The sequence below is a fragment of the Patiria miniata genome, unplaced genomic scaffold (assembly GCF_015706575.1).
Source record: "Patiria miniata isolate m_02_andy unplaced genomic scaffold, ASM1570657v1 HiC_scaffold_22, whole genome shotgun sequence".
Classification (NCBI taxonomy): domain Eukaryota; kingdom Metazoa; phylum Echinodermata; class Asteroidea; order Valvatida; family Asterinidae; genus Patiria; species Patiria miniata.
The window spans coordinates 7,057,511-7,074,452 of NW_024037061.1; the positions used below are offsets into that span (position 1 = coordinate 7,057,511).

The 16,942-nt window shown below is 39.3% G+C and overlaps 1 protein-coding gene across 2 annotated transcripts; it reads right to left on the bottom strand.

Annotated features, from left to right (window-relative positions):
- Positions 1–2,224: 2,224 nt before the first annotated feature.
- LOC119730545 (vacuolar protein sorting-associated protein 53 homolog) lies at positions 2,225–16,801 on the bottom strand. 2 transcript variants are annotated; one of them, XM_038203519.1, is made up of 19 exons: positions 16,665–16,801; positions 15,127–15,324; positions 13,883–13,969; positions 12,975–13,090; positions 12,300–12,419; positions 12,084–12,162; positions 11,900–11,967; positions 11,369–11,584; positions 10,577–10,823; positions 10,101–10,192; positions 9,089–9,331; positions 8,018–8,213; positions 7,179–7,261; positions 6,400–6,478; positions 5,476–5,624; positions 4,672–4,827; positions 4,188–4,239; positions 3,409–3,513; positions 2,225–3,168 (listed from the first exon to the last, which is right to left on the bottom strand). In XM_038203519.1, exons 1-19 carry the CDS (start codon positions 16,764–16,766, stop codon positions 3,019–3,021), a joined length of 2,538 nt encoding a protein of 845 aa, XP_038059447.1. In that variant the 5' UTR covers positions 16,767–16,801; the 3' UTR covers positions 2,225–3,018. The 2 variants fall into 2 exon arrangements, with proteins under 2 accessions (XP_038059447.1, XP_038059448.1); XM_038203520.1 differs by having other exon boundaries at positions 2,226–3,168; positions 8,018–8,195.
- Positions 16,802–16,942: the final 141 nt, after the last annotated feature.

Consider the following 16,942-nt stretch of genomic DNA (forward strand, 5'->3'; position numbering starts at 1 on the left):
TATATCAATGGAGGAACTATGCATACAGCATTTGGTGCTGTCAACAGCGCCCCCAAAACAGTGAAGTTTAGTTTATGTCCCTACCCCGTTTGTTTGTCCGTCATTGAGCTTAACTTTGATTTGACTCCACAATTTTTAAGAAATTCAAAGATCTTAGTATACTTGGTGTGTTGGTTGCCACGAGATAAAACTTGGTATTTATGCACAAGGTCTTGACGTGTGGTTAATACGTATATTAACTCTGTATATTATTTCTGCAACAGCTTTGTCAAACTTTGCTGAAAAATTAAAATTGTCAAACTTTAGGGACCCAGAATACTTGAAAAACGGCACCAGTTTTATTTGCATTTAAATTGTAGCATTTATTGGAATGTTCATTGCAATAAAATTGATCGTGTACAGCATTGCAAATTCCTGAACACAGCGTGTGGTTGTCTTTTCCTTTTGATTTTTGTATGTTACAGTTTGTAAATACAAATGGGAGCCAGAACTGTGAATTTGCAAACTCTCTTAGAACAAACACTTTTGAAATCCTTTCCAAACATTTTGCCATTGTGTGAATAAGACGCAATTTACTTGGACTGAAAATCACATGCAGCAAATTATGCTCATTTTAACATCGTAAAACAACAATGGAACTTTCTGTCCATTTCTGTAGTTTCATGCGTAGACAAAAGGACTGAATTCATAGCCTATGGTCGATTCTTCAGAAATTGAAACTAAAGTAATTTGGGGGGGAAAAAAATGGTTTTTTTTTAAGTGTTGCTAGTAAGTAAAGATGCAAATTTCTTAACATGTTTCAATGGTTGGTCTTTCCGTACATAAATTAGCATAAACTTAATTACTAAATGTCACATGTGACCACAGAACAATTCCCATTTAGTAAAACTAAAGCAGAGGGTGTACATTGTTTATGCGTTCTGCATATCACAAAAGACTAGTTTCACACCAAAATTAGTATGGGTGTGTTTGACCCCTTGTAATATTTTGACACAATTTGTGAAAAAAGAAACTATACTTGAGGTATCTTAAGATGGAATTTTGCGTCGGGGTGATATAAATCAAATAAGGGTTTGCCCTTTACCGATGTTTAAACACTGTATACTCGGTGTGTTACTGAGCTGTTAGCTCGGTGGTCCAGTGGTAAGACATCTACACTAGAAAGCAGGAGGTCGTGGGTTTGAGTCCCACCCGAGTGATTTTTTTAAACTTTCAATCGGGAGGTAACACACTGAGTATACAGTGTTTAAACGTCGGTGAAGGGCAAAACCTAATTTGATTTATACTTGAGGTAGGGAGTAAATAGCTCTAACCTAATGAATCGGTGAAAGTAGTATGTCAGATGAAGTTAACAAGGGGTAAAGCTTCAAAGATCAGATGAGCCCAATTTTATGTCACACAGCGACCAAATGACCCACGTCCATGTGAAAATGAAATAGCACACAACAGCAAATTATGTATTCTTAAATGTGTCATTTATTTGCACATGATTCAATACAACACATGTCAAGACTTTCCATTCTACACCATACAGTGTACATAACTTCTGGCTATGACCATTTTAAGACAATTTTATACCATTCTATATCATAAGTCAAGTACAAGTATTTGATGAGCACTATATGTGTACCTAATAGATAAACTTACAATAAATTTAATTTAATTTCAACTGGAACTATATACACAATACACTAGGCCCCAACACCATTTACACATGAATGATTTTGCCAGTTATTTTCCCCCTTTTCACCAATTTGACCTTTTGCTTATGACTGTGACCTCTTCCACGTGGACTGAATATTTACATTCCATTGTTCTTTGCTTCTCAAAAATGAAAATCTTAAAAAATTAATCCCTAATACTAGACCCCTTTCGTGGTGCTATAGCTGCCAGTCAGTGAGGATAAATGATATTACAATGCGTCCATTCATGTGTATCACAGATACAAGACCAGGGGCCAATTTCATAGAGCTGCTTAAGCACAAAATTTGCTCAAGCACAAAAACGTCTTGCTTAATAAAATCAGGTTACCGGCCAAACTCCATGCGATTGTTATGCTAAGTAAACAACAGCTAAATACCAGTCACAAGCAATGTACATCACATGGAGTTTTGGCCGGTAACCTAATTTTACTAAGCAATGTTTTTTTCGTGCTTAAGCAAATTTTCTGCTTAAGCAGCTCTATGAAATTGGGCCCAGCTGTCCTCACATGTGACGTCAGATACAAAGGATTCTATTTGACATTATTACTTTCTACGAATACATTTATCCTACAGGATCGTTCCTGTTTTTGTGGGAAGAGTTTCCTAGAACTTGCAGAATTTGTTAGCAAAAGTATGTCACCAAAAAGTGTCAAATTGCTGTGACTGGCTTGCAATTAAACTTTCTGTAAAAACCAATGTACGAACCTATATTTGCTGGAACAATTGGCTGCTAACCAGCATGATGAGTTGTAGCCAAGATCTTATCAGGCTGGTGGTGATATCGCTACAGAACCCTTCCGTGGCTTTCCCAATCTTTCTCTCACACTGTCCCTCTGTGTGTCCGTCAGCATATCTATCACAGTTCTAACTTCCCTCGATAAATTTTTGCAGTCATAAGGATTGAATGTTTGCATGGTAAAGATAACTATAAGATTACATTTATAGTTGTACCATGTAAAACATCTCTTTTGTGAGTTTGTGAGATTCTGTAGGAAATCGGGGAAACTCAACATTTTGGACAGCATGCTCTGCCCATTGTCAGGAGACTGAGGGGTTCCAACGGAGAAGGGTGGTTATGTTCTACTGTCACTGTTCTATCTTCTCTTGATCAGTTTTCTGATCTTCATATCCCTTGGGTTACCAATTCCCGGAGATCTGTCTGACACTGTCCCCCTGTGTGTGTATCACTGTATGTGTCCCTGTATTATCTTCTCTTGATAAGTGTTTCTAATCTTCATATCCCTTGGGTTACTGATTCCCCTAGGTCTGTCTGACACTGTCCCCTTGTGTGTGTATCACCGTATGTGTCCCTGTATTATCTTCTCTTGATCAGTTTCTCCAGTCTTCGTATCCTGCTCCCCTCCTGTTCTTGGTGGGCTGACGGTGAGCTGGTTTGCCCCTCGGCTCTTGGTACTCTGGTTCTGAATAACTCCAGCATGGTGTTCTGATCGCTCCGCTTTAAACTCTGCAATTGATACAAAGAAGTAAAACAACAACATAAACAACAACTTAAACAACTTGTCTCTATAAACATTCTACTTGTTTTGCTTGTATGCCCTCTGCTACGGAATGTAAAAATACATTACATGTAATTTCAGTCCATTTATGATTAACAATAATTCTTATCAAAAATCGCTAAAATGGCCTTTTAATCAAATCTGCAACCTATGATCACTTCCATACTGAAAATGAGGTTATGACTGACCTTCATGTCCAGAACTTTCTGGAAGTTTGCCGTGTCCCTGTCAGCAATGAGTTTGATGTAATTGTCTACGAAGGATTGTGGCGGGTCCGCTGGAGACATAACCACCTGAAAAGAAAAAAAAATCACAAAAATTAGGCAGTTGTTACAATGAATAAGTTCACTGTTCTAATCATACTTGTCAACTGCAAATATGATAAAGTATTGGCTCAGTAGGTGGCGCTGTCTGACAACCTTTGAAAGCCCAGTGGGAGAGACACACTACCGTATGTGTGTACTGGACCATGCATGTACATGTATAGCACATAGTGTGCATGACTTGTTTGGTACTGAACGTGCACAAACCCAGACAAGTGTGTCTTTACCTGCAATTGTGGACCCCCTATTGTCCAAGTTTGTTTGTGCTAACTTTTTATGAAGACCTCCCATATGTTTTGTACATGATCGTCAATTGGGGACCTTTCGGGAATTGTGGACCCCATTGTCCTCTATTGTTTAACGTCCCCTACTGAATGCAGAAACAAACTCATACAGCATCTTAGCGAGAGCATCATGCACTGTCAGCAATGCCTTCAAATGTCCCTCCCAGTGGTCTCCCCCAACTCTCCCTTTGTAACCACTGAGGGAATGCTTGTGGTAGAAGTCCAGTTTTTTAGGTTTAGAAATAGAAAACGAGTACTGATTTCATGTTTAGGGATGGTGTTGTGTAGTGTTTATGAGAATATAGGTTGATGGGTAAATAAAAAAACAAAGAATTGGGTGAAGAAACGTGGAATTATTACCTTGAGTATCATTTCTGCCTTGGTCATTCCCTTCACGACGATCTTTGTGTAGCTGGTGGAAAAAAGACACATTGAGCTACCATAAATATAAACACTAGAGGAAAATGGCTTCCAGCTTAGCATGTAAAGGAGGATTGCAAGTGAAACAGTCCGTGTTCATTTGGGTCATTGTTCCTGACACATCAATAACACAGGCACCAGCCAATATTGCACATGAGTCTCATTCTGGATCTCAGGATGGCTGCCAGTGTATATGGTCTGGTACCCAGACTCACCTAGCAGGAGCCTTCCTAGACTTTGGAACCCATGAAAAAGAGCTACTAGACCCAAGATGGCTGACAATTTGGATAGTCTAGTATCCTGACCCACCTGGCGGGAGCCTTCCTAGACCCTTTGGAACCGATTGACGGAGCTTGATGGACAGTAGGTATCGGAGCCTTGATCTATGGCTGTGATTTTGTTATGGTCTTGTACCCCGACTCACCTAGCAGGAGCCTTCCTAGAGACTTTAGAACCGATGGACGGCAGGTCTAGGAGCACTGTCTTCAAGGAGTGTGTGTCTAGCAGAAGCTGCTCTGCACCGACCGTGCTGATTGGCTTACACTTGCACATGTGACTGACGAAGCGCGGAATGAATGAGCTGCAATACAAATCATTATCAGAGAAGTTAAGACTGCGTCAAAATTATTGGCTGTGACTTGGAGTAACACACATGTCTATGGGAAGGGGCTTCAATCGCTTCCATAGGCGCATGTGTACTTAGCCATAGCCAAGTCATTCTGACACAGCCTTACAACCTGCAGAAAACTGCTCAATAATGATGAAAATGTGGATTGAATTATGAAAACAAAATATTAATAAGCTAAGCAAATTCAAACCAAAGTTCTGTAAAGAAGTGAAGCCCCAAAAAACGTTAGGACTATTTTCACTTCAAACGAGAATCAACTCCAAAGGTACATTTATATTTGACAAGCAAAAGAGTTCAGAACTAAAAGTACAAGTATTTGAAACCTCCCATCTATATTAACGTGACCCAATTAACTCAACAAAATGACTCTTAAATTGCCAAAGCTACTTTTGAGTATATTGGCCTTTTAACTGGATCTTACATGATGTAATTTTATAGGAACAACAAACCTTTTTGCACCTACAAAATATCTGTATAATCCAACTGATTGATATATCAGGGAAATTATGTGCTTCCTACTTCATGTAAAAACTACCAAGTGAAAAATGTCCCCTTCTTCTCCTGTTTGTTCTAGTGCAATACTTTTCCCAGGATACTGACTTGGCAAACTTGATGCAGAATTGTGTGAAGTATTTCCTGGCCGATGCTAGGTTGTCCCTGATCGTCGGTAAGGTCTGCTTGATGTGAGTGGTGATGGCAGTGACGTAGCTACTCTGATCCCCTACCGTCTCTATCGCTGCCCAGTTCACCTTATCAATACATTGAGACAAAAAAAATTTCTTTGATTGAGTTGCGCCACAGAACAAATCTCTGTGAGTTTGTGAGGTTCTGGAAAGAACAGTGTTGTAGTCGAGTACTTTTTTTCCGAGTACAGAGTACTGCCGAGTACTTAGGTTACCGAGTACGAGTACGAGTACTTCCCAGTACAGGTACAGGTCTCCGAGCACGAGTACTTGTATTCAGAGTACGAGTACTTCTATTTCCAAATATGACGATACGGCAAATGGTTTATTGTGCGTAATTGGCCCAGGCCCAGTCAGACCGATATACAGACCCACTCATGGCTAGCTGTTACATCTGTTTGTTCGGACGTGCACAGAGAAAAAATTGGAAACTGTGATTTCTCTGCAAGACAATCAACCATTTCCAACTAAAAGTATCAATAAAATAGTACTGCTATTCGAGTACGAGTACTTTGATGATCGAGTACGAGTACTGTCATTTCGAGTACGAGTACTTTGACATTCGAGTACGAGTACAAGTACTCCAAAAAAAGTACTCGAGTAGCACTCGAGTACGAGTACCGAGTACGAGTACTACAACACTGGAAAAGAACCGGGATAACTCAAAGTTCGGGACAGTATACTCTGTCTGTCGTCAGGAGACTGGCTCAAAAATGGTGGACTACCGCCAATAATTTAACATGTACTGTTCATAACTGGATCACAGCCGACTCTCTGCTTAGCATGTAAATTTACTTAGCATTTTTCTGTAGTGCAGTTTACGAAGGAATGATAATCTTACTTTGTTCATAGCAGTGAGGGCTGGGTCGCATGCTGACTCTAAATCTTGCACTAATAGTTGGATGCAGTTAGCAATCACACTGTTGGATATCAAACAAAACAATCATGTCAATTAAGCTGTAACAATGTCGATCAACTTTGGTTGACATCAGGTAAGGGCAGTCAGTGGTGTTTTGTTTGCTTTTTGTTAGTTGTGCTCGATTCAAATCCAACTTGTTATCGAGCTATCACAAGTATCACAAGTCATCACAAGTCAATCACAGGTCGATCACAAGTCAATCACGAGTCAATCATAAGTCAATCACAAGTCGATCATAAGTCAATTACAAGTCCATCATAAGTCAATCACAAGTCAATCATAAGTCAATCACAAGTCGATCATAAGTCAATCACAAGTCGTGACAAGTCATCATTAGTCCATTACAAGTAAATCACAAGTCATCACAAGTCAATCACAAGGCAATCACAAGTCATCACAAGTCATCACAAGTAACCCATTCTAAAGCCAACTCTAATCAAAGACATTCCTTTGTCATTGTTCATCCCCTGTTGCCTGTGGCCTGACATGTGACTTGTCTTGTGATGGACTTGATTACAACATCATGGGCAGTCCCTATTGAGACCTTATCCCTGTCGGACTGCATGTGTGCCACACTCACATGCACGTCACACAGACACTCAATGTTCCTGTGACCAATAGGGTTTACTCCCTTAAGGGAGAACAAGTCAACATGTCACGTAGTTGGTACACTGAATGTATTTCAAGGGCAATCTTCATACCCATGAAAGACGTCCATTTCACTATTCAGCTTGATCTTGTCCAATAGCGTCGGGTCCACCTTTTGTTTCAGCTTTTCCTCTAACTGCAATAATAATAATAATAATACAAAAGTTTCAATGTAATATTGCTTTTACTATTGTGAATTCTTCATGCACTTTATTTTCTGCATTTCATCAGCTAATAAGCTGGATGTGAGGACTAATACGGTGAATAAAATCATCTGAACATCGTCACGCAAAAAGAAAAAAGAATTTGAAAAACCAAACAAGGCAATATCATAACAAATAGGGAAGCCAGCAAAAAACAATGGAAATAAGAACAATTGGCAAACCCCCCAAAATGCTTCAACAACATGGAGGCACTTCATATCTTCGATTTCATCTGTATAAAAACCTTTCTGGTGGGAAGTCAAGTATCAGAACAACATGTAAAACCATTGATCACCCTGCAGGTCAGTTTGAGGCGAAGGGATATGAAGTGTTAAAGTAACTGTGTCACACAGAGAGTCACTGCACCAAAAACAGCACTGTGGAGAGCAGTGAAGCGTGACTATATCTGCCTGCTTGCCGTGAGCTTAACCACACACAAGAATTGTGCAGGGATTTGAAGTGTTATCCTTACTCCACAGAAGATAGCCTCAAAGGAATTTGAAGTGTGGACGCTACACTATTAGCAAAAATTATTCTGAAACACCGGCAGGGTTGTGAAGTGTTGACGACTGGGGGGGGGGGGGGTATATTACCATGCATCTTGTGCTTTGTCAAAGTCTGCCACGCAACAAAACAAAAGAAAGATTCAGAACACAATCCAAATAATCGGCAATAAACAAACGTCCTACCTGTGAAGTTGTGTCCAGACAATACTCTGCCGTGCACAGGATACTGCAGACCAAGTACTGTTCTTCCTTAGTAAACTTTGTGATCTCTGGTGTACTATCCTTCAATCCTTCCTTCAGCAACGCCGAGATGTTGATCCCCATGGCTCCGGAGGTACTACTGCCCTGTACCGATTGAGACCTGTGACGGGCGTAAAGGCTATATGTGGTGGGTTTGCGGTAGGGGGAAATTAAGCGGCCGATTGTGGTTTTGGAAAATTTGTTGGATGGGAAAAGATGTCCATAAAGAGGGATGATTTTGATGATGATGAGTTTGGGAGGTGAAAATATTTCCAATTAGAATCATACAATTGAAAATGACAGAGTTTTAAGAAATATCTATTGTAACCTGGGAGCAATATGAAGTAATTCCTAATTTTGATGTGCTTGTCATAGCCTACTTTTTGAGCGAGTAGGAACGTCACTGATTTGGCAAAGTTAAAGACACTGAGAGACAGAATTGTCATAAAAATCACCCCCAGAATTCAATACCTACATGTACCTACCTTGTCAAAAGTTATGTTCTGACTAAAAATAATCAGAGAACTAGCCCATAGCAATCAATACACATCCCCTCGCATTTTAGCTCAAAAAAAAATGTTTTTGATAAGTAAAAGTTTGCATGATTAGTACACAAAGTATTAAAATTAACCCCTAAATGTATTTTCTATTTGTATTAAAGTCTGTGCACAAATTTTCATTCCCAAAAAAGGTACAAGAATTGCCTGGCTACATTGTCTAGCTACAAAAGAGGGATGTGCTCCTTTAATTCATACAGATTTTAATCTTCAAAAACTGACAAAATATCAAGGAAAACAAATTTTCGGATGAAATGTAATGTCAAAGATGAAACTGTAATATGGTCAAAATGTAATTGGTGGGGTTTTTTTTTTGGGGGGGGGGGGGGGAGTGAGCTACTTTGACCAGGTACATAACCTTTTTTAGCCAATGTTCTTGCAGTTCAGAAAAAAAGAAGACCTTTACACCCCCTCCTAAACAAGACCAAGTCTTGCCCCGCCCCTCCCATCAGCTCACTTTGGCAAGTTGTTGGTCAGCAACCGGTTCGCATACTCCCTCAGGTACTTCTGGAATGTAGCAGTCAGGGACAGTAGCGGGGTACCGGTGCTCAGGTTGGAGCACTGCACCATACAGTTCTTGTAAGCGACGAAGAGATCGGCGCTGCTTGGGAGGATCGCGCCGCTCTCGTCTGATTCCATACGAGGAGGGCCGTGGGAGTGGAAATCAGCCACGAACTGCTGGATTAGCTCGGAGAGATATCTAAAAGAAGAAAAAAAAAACCCAAGAAAACGCAGGCGTAGTGAAGTTATTCCCAGAAAACGCAGGCGTAGTGAAGTTATTCCCAGAGTAAACAAATTTCTATTCAATTGGTTCAGAATGACTAAAATGTTTGTAGTAAAAGCTGTAGTGGTAACGCGATGGGAAAAATCCACTTTAGCTGTTCGCATGGAGTCTTGACTTATTGCCTACACATGTTTTTTTTTAAAGCAGCAGCACCAGACTAATGCCATCATGGTGTGTGACATGACATCAGCTGTGATCTGATTGGTCAATGCACCCTATTTGATTGACAGCTAGGAAGAGTCATTTTTTTGCACAGGATGGTGTTTGTTAGAGATGGAAAACCAATTTCAAAGTCAGTTTCAATTCCACCAAGCAATGAGCGCTATTGATCTATACTTTTGTAAAAGATTTACTTAAATAACACAACATTTCACAAGTAGTCAAACAAGCAAATGTTACTTTAGTCTTCAACTATTATTTTTTGAGGGTACACAATTTAAAAGACAAATTTCATGAGATTTCAAAACAAGTATGAAAGTTTAACACCAAAAACTCTTCGAAAAGTCCTTGTTTTTTTTCAAAAGGAGTTGCATAACAGAATTTTGTATTTGATCAACGTGATTCTTTAAAATTAAGGTGATTTTACAAATTGGTCATATATGACAACCTTTGCGATCTTTTTTTGTTCAAACAAATGAGAAAATACAGGCTCTTCGTTGGGTAGAATGAGGACTATATTTCTTACCTGTCTTGAGATTCGATGTAAATGTGAAGATGTGGCTCAAAGCACTTGCTGATAATTCCTTGGAATGGCGACGGCTTGGGTTTCAGAACGGTCTGTCAAGGTTGGAAAAAAAAATACAAAAATAAAGACTCAGAAATCACTGGTTTTATGTACTCATCAAATGAATATGTTGAAGGTATTAAATTATTACCCCTGATCAGCTAGCTTACAAATCATTACCGATTCTCTTTTCAAATCCTCAACTCGTGCTGTGCATACGTAACACAACTGCGAAAAATGTGCGTTCTCGAATTGACAAATGTTTGTCTCACCTTTTTTTATCAGTATCTTATTGCTTCCCAAGTGGTGAAAAAAAATTGCAAAATTCATATCCCTTCACCTGAAACTGAACTGCAGGGTTTTAAATGCTCTGAATACTGACTTCCCACTAGGAGGGTTAATTACCAGAAAGAATTAAAAATTAAGAAATACTTGACCTTTATTTCGACTGGTTGCTCTGTGCTCTCATCAGTCTCAAAGGGGTTAGTAGGCATCTCAGGGGAGTCAATCTTGGCAGGAGGGTAGGGGGATGGCCCCTCCTCCCCGCCGGGGGGTCTGAGGGTGGCCCCCCTGTACCTCTTGGCAACCAAGGTTTCAAAGGTCGTGGTTCGCTTGATGGCAAAGAGTAGGAGTTTGACGTCGATTTCTGAGGAGCGGTTCTGCATGATCTTACTCAGTTCAGACCTGATAAAGCCAAACAGGATGTGATGACATAGTCAATTTATTTTCCTCCTTACAAAATTTAAATTTTTGTATCTAAAAGTTATATATTTCATTTAATTCCAATAGTAATGTCAAGCTTCATTTACATGTGCTTTCTTATGGCTTTCTTATAGGGGAGTGTGGCCTAGTGGTTAGTGTTCGGGACTCATGATCAGAGGGTCCAGCTGCTGATCATCTGTTGTGTCCTTGGGCAAGCCACTTCACCCCCACTTGCCTCTCTCCACCCAGGAGTATAAATGGGTACCAGCATTAGCTGGGGAGTAATCCTGCGATGGACTAGCATCCCATCCAGGGGGAGTAGAAATATTCTCAGTCGTTTCATGCTACTGAAACCGGATATGAACGCCGGCCTGATGAGCCACATTGGCTCGGGACAGACTTTACTTTCTTATGGCAGCTCGGAGTCTCTCATCTTCACCTGACTCCCATAAGAAAGTGTACACGTAAAAAAAACTGTCACAATGTTTCAGGCCTATTAAAATTTCTTTCCCCTCAAAGGCTTTTACCTTGTGATATTGCAGAACTCCACACATATCCGTTCTTCAATGTCCCAGTCGCGTGGGAACATGCGGCCAAACTTCTCCTCGCATTCGACCAGTGCCCTCTTGAGCCAGGCGTAGCGTCGGTCGATCTTGTCTAGCCAGGCCACGTCTTGGTTCTCGCCGAAGAGCACCACGTACTCCTGGAGTTGCAGCTTGACGAAGAACTTGAGTAGGTCTCTCCTGAAAGTGGAAAATTAAAAACTTATATTGAGCAAACTTAAGGTGACACAAACTTGACTGTCGATAAAGCTTCATTGATTGTAGACCTATTGCTGTATGGACTTCATGTACAAGTACCCCCTCAATGGTTACGAAGGGAGAGTTGGGCGAGACCACTGAGAGGGACATTTGAACACACTGCTGACGACCTCTAAAGCCCATGCGAAGACGTTATGGCTTTGTGAATATTCAGAATAAATGTTGTGTGAACTAAATGCCATACACTTCCTCATGATTTGTATTGTGAAAAAATTATGAATGATAGAAAAATCTTACTTGACTTTGGGATCCAGCACATTGACGACTAAGCAGGCTTCAGCAAGTTGTGACTGGTTGCTTAGTAACTGTAGGAAAAAGAACAGAATCAAGTAACAGAATGCGTCTCTTTCAATGTCCCGATGAAGAAACATTGATCCTACATTTGCAAACTAACCGTGGTTTATATTTTGATATGGTTTACCTTGCCTCCTTGTGTTGTGAATGCATCCTCAAAATCAGCAAGGATCTGAGTGCCTAATTCTGACTGGATTTTCTTCACTCTGTTGGAAATCAGAAAAGAAAAAGAAGTGAAACAGAAGTCTTTTTGAAGAAAAATAACCCATAAGAGTCTGTAACTGTTCCACAATTTCAGAGCTAAAAGGTGATTTACAAATGTAGTCTTTAGAATCAGTCTTACTTGTCAGCGAGTTGTCTTATTTGTGGAATACTCATGTATTTCTGGAAGTGTTCCATGACATTGATGACACCTTGTAAGAGGTTAGCTACTTCGCCGTACTGTCTACGTCTTGTCAGGGATCTGGAAAAAAAGGACAAAAATAAATGAGTCGCATAACACATGTTTGCATAAAACAATCCTCAAGGGTGATTTAGCGTCACTGAGTTGAGTGTGCTCTCTCTGGAAGTGACAATCAAGGAAGGGAAGGGGGAACAAATGACAAGCGGATTGGTTTCAAATTTCAATAATTGTTTCCATTTGGATGGGGGAAAATCATAAAGGCTGCTGATGAATTTTACTTAATAATTACAACTTATCAACAATTCGAAAAATTGAAAAAGAAGCAGTATTGTAGTCGAGTACATTTCCATGAGTACCAGTGTGAGTATGAGTACTTTGTCATGAGTACGAGTACAAGGCAATTCGTGGTCAGGTGTTTAAGATGTGTGCACTCACTAGTAGGAGGTCGGGGTTCAAGTCCTGCTTGAGTTGGCTTGTGAATATTCCTTGCAAGCCTCCGGACATCAATGACTATACAGTGCTTATAACACATGTGTGTGGCGGGCATAGCCCAAACATTTAAATTAACACCGGTCAGTCACTAAATTCCATCAAACCAGGTGATGAATAACTTACTCCAGTGAGTCCACGCCACCCACCAGCATATGCAGGTGGTTCAGGGTGGTGATTGACGACGTCAGGTGTCTCTTAGCGTGATCCAGCTGTTTGATGTCTCGTGTGATCTCCTTGACCTACCAATCAAACAAACCAATCACAACCCTAAGTTCAGGAAACTCTATGTAAACAATGCTAACTTAATGGAGGTGGTAAGCAGAAAATGCTGCTTAATAGACTATTTTTTCACTGGTAACAGCACCCTCATTATACCAAAAGAGGAGAACGTTCAGAATAAACTAGCGCCATCTCCTCTGAAACCTGTGAACTTTCTTTCTCATCATGATGTGAATAGCAACCAAAAACTGTAAACTACAACTTTTCTGGATGTGTGGTTAATATTCCTATATTCAAAAACTGAATCTATGCAAACTAAAAGCATTTTTTTAATTGTTGAATTGCTTATTGTTGAATTGCTTATGAGTTAATTGTTGAGTTAAAACAGTTCAATTATAAAAGCTCAAAAGTTCTTTTCTTATTTTGTATTTTGGGCAGAGGTGTGTTTTAAAACACATATGGACTGACATACATTTCTAATTCGGTCAATAGTGCACGTCTACATGTATGCCCCCCTCGGTCTTGTAAATGACCAAAAGAGGGTCCTATTGGGATAGGACCCTCTTCTGGTCACTCACAGTCCCTCGATGCGCATAGAGGTGCATTAGTGACTTCATCACCAGTCTATATATGTATACTAGAAGGTTTGATGCCCTTTATATAAACCAACAATCCTGTTGGTTTTTAACATCGCCAGCTATTTAGGCAAGCCCAACAACCTCAAAGTGGAATTTCATTGCCTTTAGGGCCCTAAACTGCACCATCACCTGGAAATTTATGGAAGAAATACGGGAAATGTCAATTGTCTTTACCATCTGTTCTGACTTTTCAGCCTTCTCCTTGATGTCTTTGATTCTCTTGAACAGTTCCTGGATGGCCTTCTGTGCCTCAGATAGCGCCTTTCAGTCAAACACAAATCAACAACAGTCAGTTCACATTCCTCTTAAAATTCAGCAACTGAGTGATAATTATCATGCCTGAAAATGCCTAATATGTTATATCAGATATGAGATTATAAAAGTTATAATATGGCTACCTTTCTAAAATAAGTGTGTAATAGTTTTTTTTAACCATTTCTACAAAATCAACAACAATGTAATAAATTCTCTCTTTTTTTTCTTTCATTCCATCTTATAATTCTTTTTTTGGGGGTGGTTTTGTATGCAATAGCACAGTATCTTTACTAATTCACATTTACACCAATTCCCATAAACTTTGTACCGAAAGATTAATTTGAAGTAATGGGAACAATAATAATATTAATTCCAGATAATATACATTGGGTTCAATCAGTGGATCTGGTTATTGCCACATCGTGCTACGCTATCAGTCAATTGCACTGCGCTACTGGTTGATCTTGCTGCCATTGGTCAATCACCTTTTCTTTCTAATTGACGGCTCAGGTAACTTTGAAAAAAGCAAGTTAAGTCTGAGATTTCCTACAGGATCTGCCAATTGTGCAAATACATTTCTGTACGATCAGGCAATAGTACTAATCCACCAATCATGCCCTTGCTCAGTCCGAACATAAGGGACTCTCAATACTGTGTATGAGACTCCCAAAGTAGTACATGTACAACATGCAATTACAAGAAAATAGACTGGCACACGAAACAACCAGTCCAACATCCCTTTAGTACTGCATCAATCAACTGTGTCAAAAGAAACATCTGGTACCTAGTCTGTATCTCTACACATTATGGTCATGCTACCAGACGACTGAAGGGTCAATCTTCTCAAAAAAGTTGGACATGTACCAGTCTAGTCTTAGGCTTCAAATTGAAATCACTTGGCTTCACTCTCAGGTGCAAAATGTTGAAGAAAAGTCTCCTTTAAAAATGGAATTGAGACTTCAAACTTGGCTGGTGAAATACTGAGGATATTGTCTTTGCCTCATGAACATTTTGGAGAATTTTGTAAGCTAAAGAGTGAGTACAGTTAACCTGATTTTGTTTTGCATGTTTTTTCTGGACTCAAGGTCCCAGTCTGCTCCTTGCTATGATCAATCAAAGATTATAAGAATTTCATAAGAATTTCTTCTGATTCAATGGGTCACCTGTCGTCCATCTTGACCAGCATTTGTCTGTCCCCGAACCACACCGCGGATGTTGTCATCAAGACGATGGATCTTTAGCCTCATCCTGTTGATGACATCATCAATGTTCGCTAGGGATTGCTCAGTTGGAAACAGGTTGTTGATATACTCAACAGCATTGAAGTCTGGTCTGTCGAGTGGATCATTGGAAGGAAGCACCTGAGCACGTAACAAAGGAAAACGATGCTGTTAATATGCACAATCATACTTTACATTAGACCCGTAAACGTGGCTATACAGGGTGAGTCAAGCGGAACCCAAACTCCCAAAAATATTTTATTGTTTCATATTTAAAAAAATTTGTAGCATCAAAAATAACAATGACTGGAAAGCCAATTTCATAAACTGCTTTTAGATCAAAAAAATTACTTAAATTGCTCAATCCGTTCAAAGTCAATGACAGTAGGCCTATATATCACCATTTAAACACAATGACCCTAAAACCTCTTTCGTCCAAAAATGCTTTACTTTACATTTAACAATGACATATATGCTTGACTTAACCAGAAATAATATATGGCATCCCTTTGTTGATTAACAATTATGTAATGTCTGTATTACAGTTTTTAAAGCATTTTTTTGTACGCATTTTTTGTAACAATTCATTGGAATCATTTTTACACAATTTAGCCATGACAAAATTTAACGATATTGTGTTTGTCGACACATTTCAACTATCTTAACATAAAAAAGTAACGTTGGAATACTACAAGTTTTCTTAACCAGAAACCGACCAATAACTGCCCCACTTTATAAATTTTTTTAAGATAGAGGATATTTTGCCGGATGTAATGACGGCAAACTAACGATTACTAAAGGTTTGCCGGCGGCAATCCATATCAACAGAGGGCGCTGTACTCTTTAAAATAGGGCTGAATTATAAGATGTATTAAATTCCCACTAAAAGTTGTGTACCACGTTTGGTGTAATCAGGTAATGGTTAAGCAAAGGCTCTAGTGAGCGGGATGACTCGCGTTCGATTCCGACCGCACCACATTTTTAAGGTTTTTTTCTCATCCCCAAATAAATAAGAATATTCTTCTTTTATTATTTTAACATGTCTCAAACATTTTTTGCAGAGTATTACATTTTCTTTTTCAGATTTGTGGCTCTGGAGGATTTTTTTTAAAAGGGAAATAAAGTCCGAAATTATAAAATGGTCTGAATCCCATCTTGTGAATACGAGGTAACAACGATAATTTTGGCATGGAGCCAGACTAAAACTTGTCACCGGAAAATGTTTAAGTACAAAAAAACAGTAACTGCGCATGTTCAGTGCATATCCGGCAAACTAACGTTTACTAAAGGTTTGCCGTCTCCGGCAAAATATACACTGCCTTTTTTTAATACGCCCCCCCCCCCCCATTAACAATGCACAGTAGGCCTAATCAAATTGAAATGGATGCAGGTATTACATTTATTCATAACACAATCAGCAAGCTATCGCAACCCAAAAAACATCTTGATGAAAGGCAATGTAGTTTCCGATATTTACTAACTTGTTCGATCGCTTGTTGTACATCTGGAGGGAATACAAGCATAGCATTTAAATGCTCATCGTCGATAATGTCAACGTCGTCTTCATCCATGGGCGCTGCCATTTTGATTTGGACACGAAGACCCTTCACACGCGGAAGAATAACTATTTATCAATAAAAAAGAAATATAATTAGTTTAAATGTAAACATTGAGCGAAAAAGTATAAACTACATAATAATAAGTATTTTAAATGAGATTTGTAAGTTGCCTTTACTTTAGATTGATTATTTCAAATAAA

Bases quoted from the DNA above. Each gene is read 5' to 3' on its own strand.
- LOC119730545 (XM_038203519.1), bottom strand. From the start codon at position 16,766: ATGGCAGCGCCCATGGATGAAGACGACGTTGACATTATCGACGATGAG. The intron at 13,091-13,882 runs GTAAAGACAATT...TTTGATTGGTAG, and splicing joins CTGAAAAGTCAGAACAGATG to GTCAAGGAGATCACACGAGA. The intron at 8,214-9,088 runs GTGAGCTGATGG...CACCACATATAG, and splicing joins CTGACCAACAACTTGCCAAA to CCTTTACGCCCGTCACAGGT.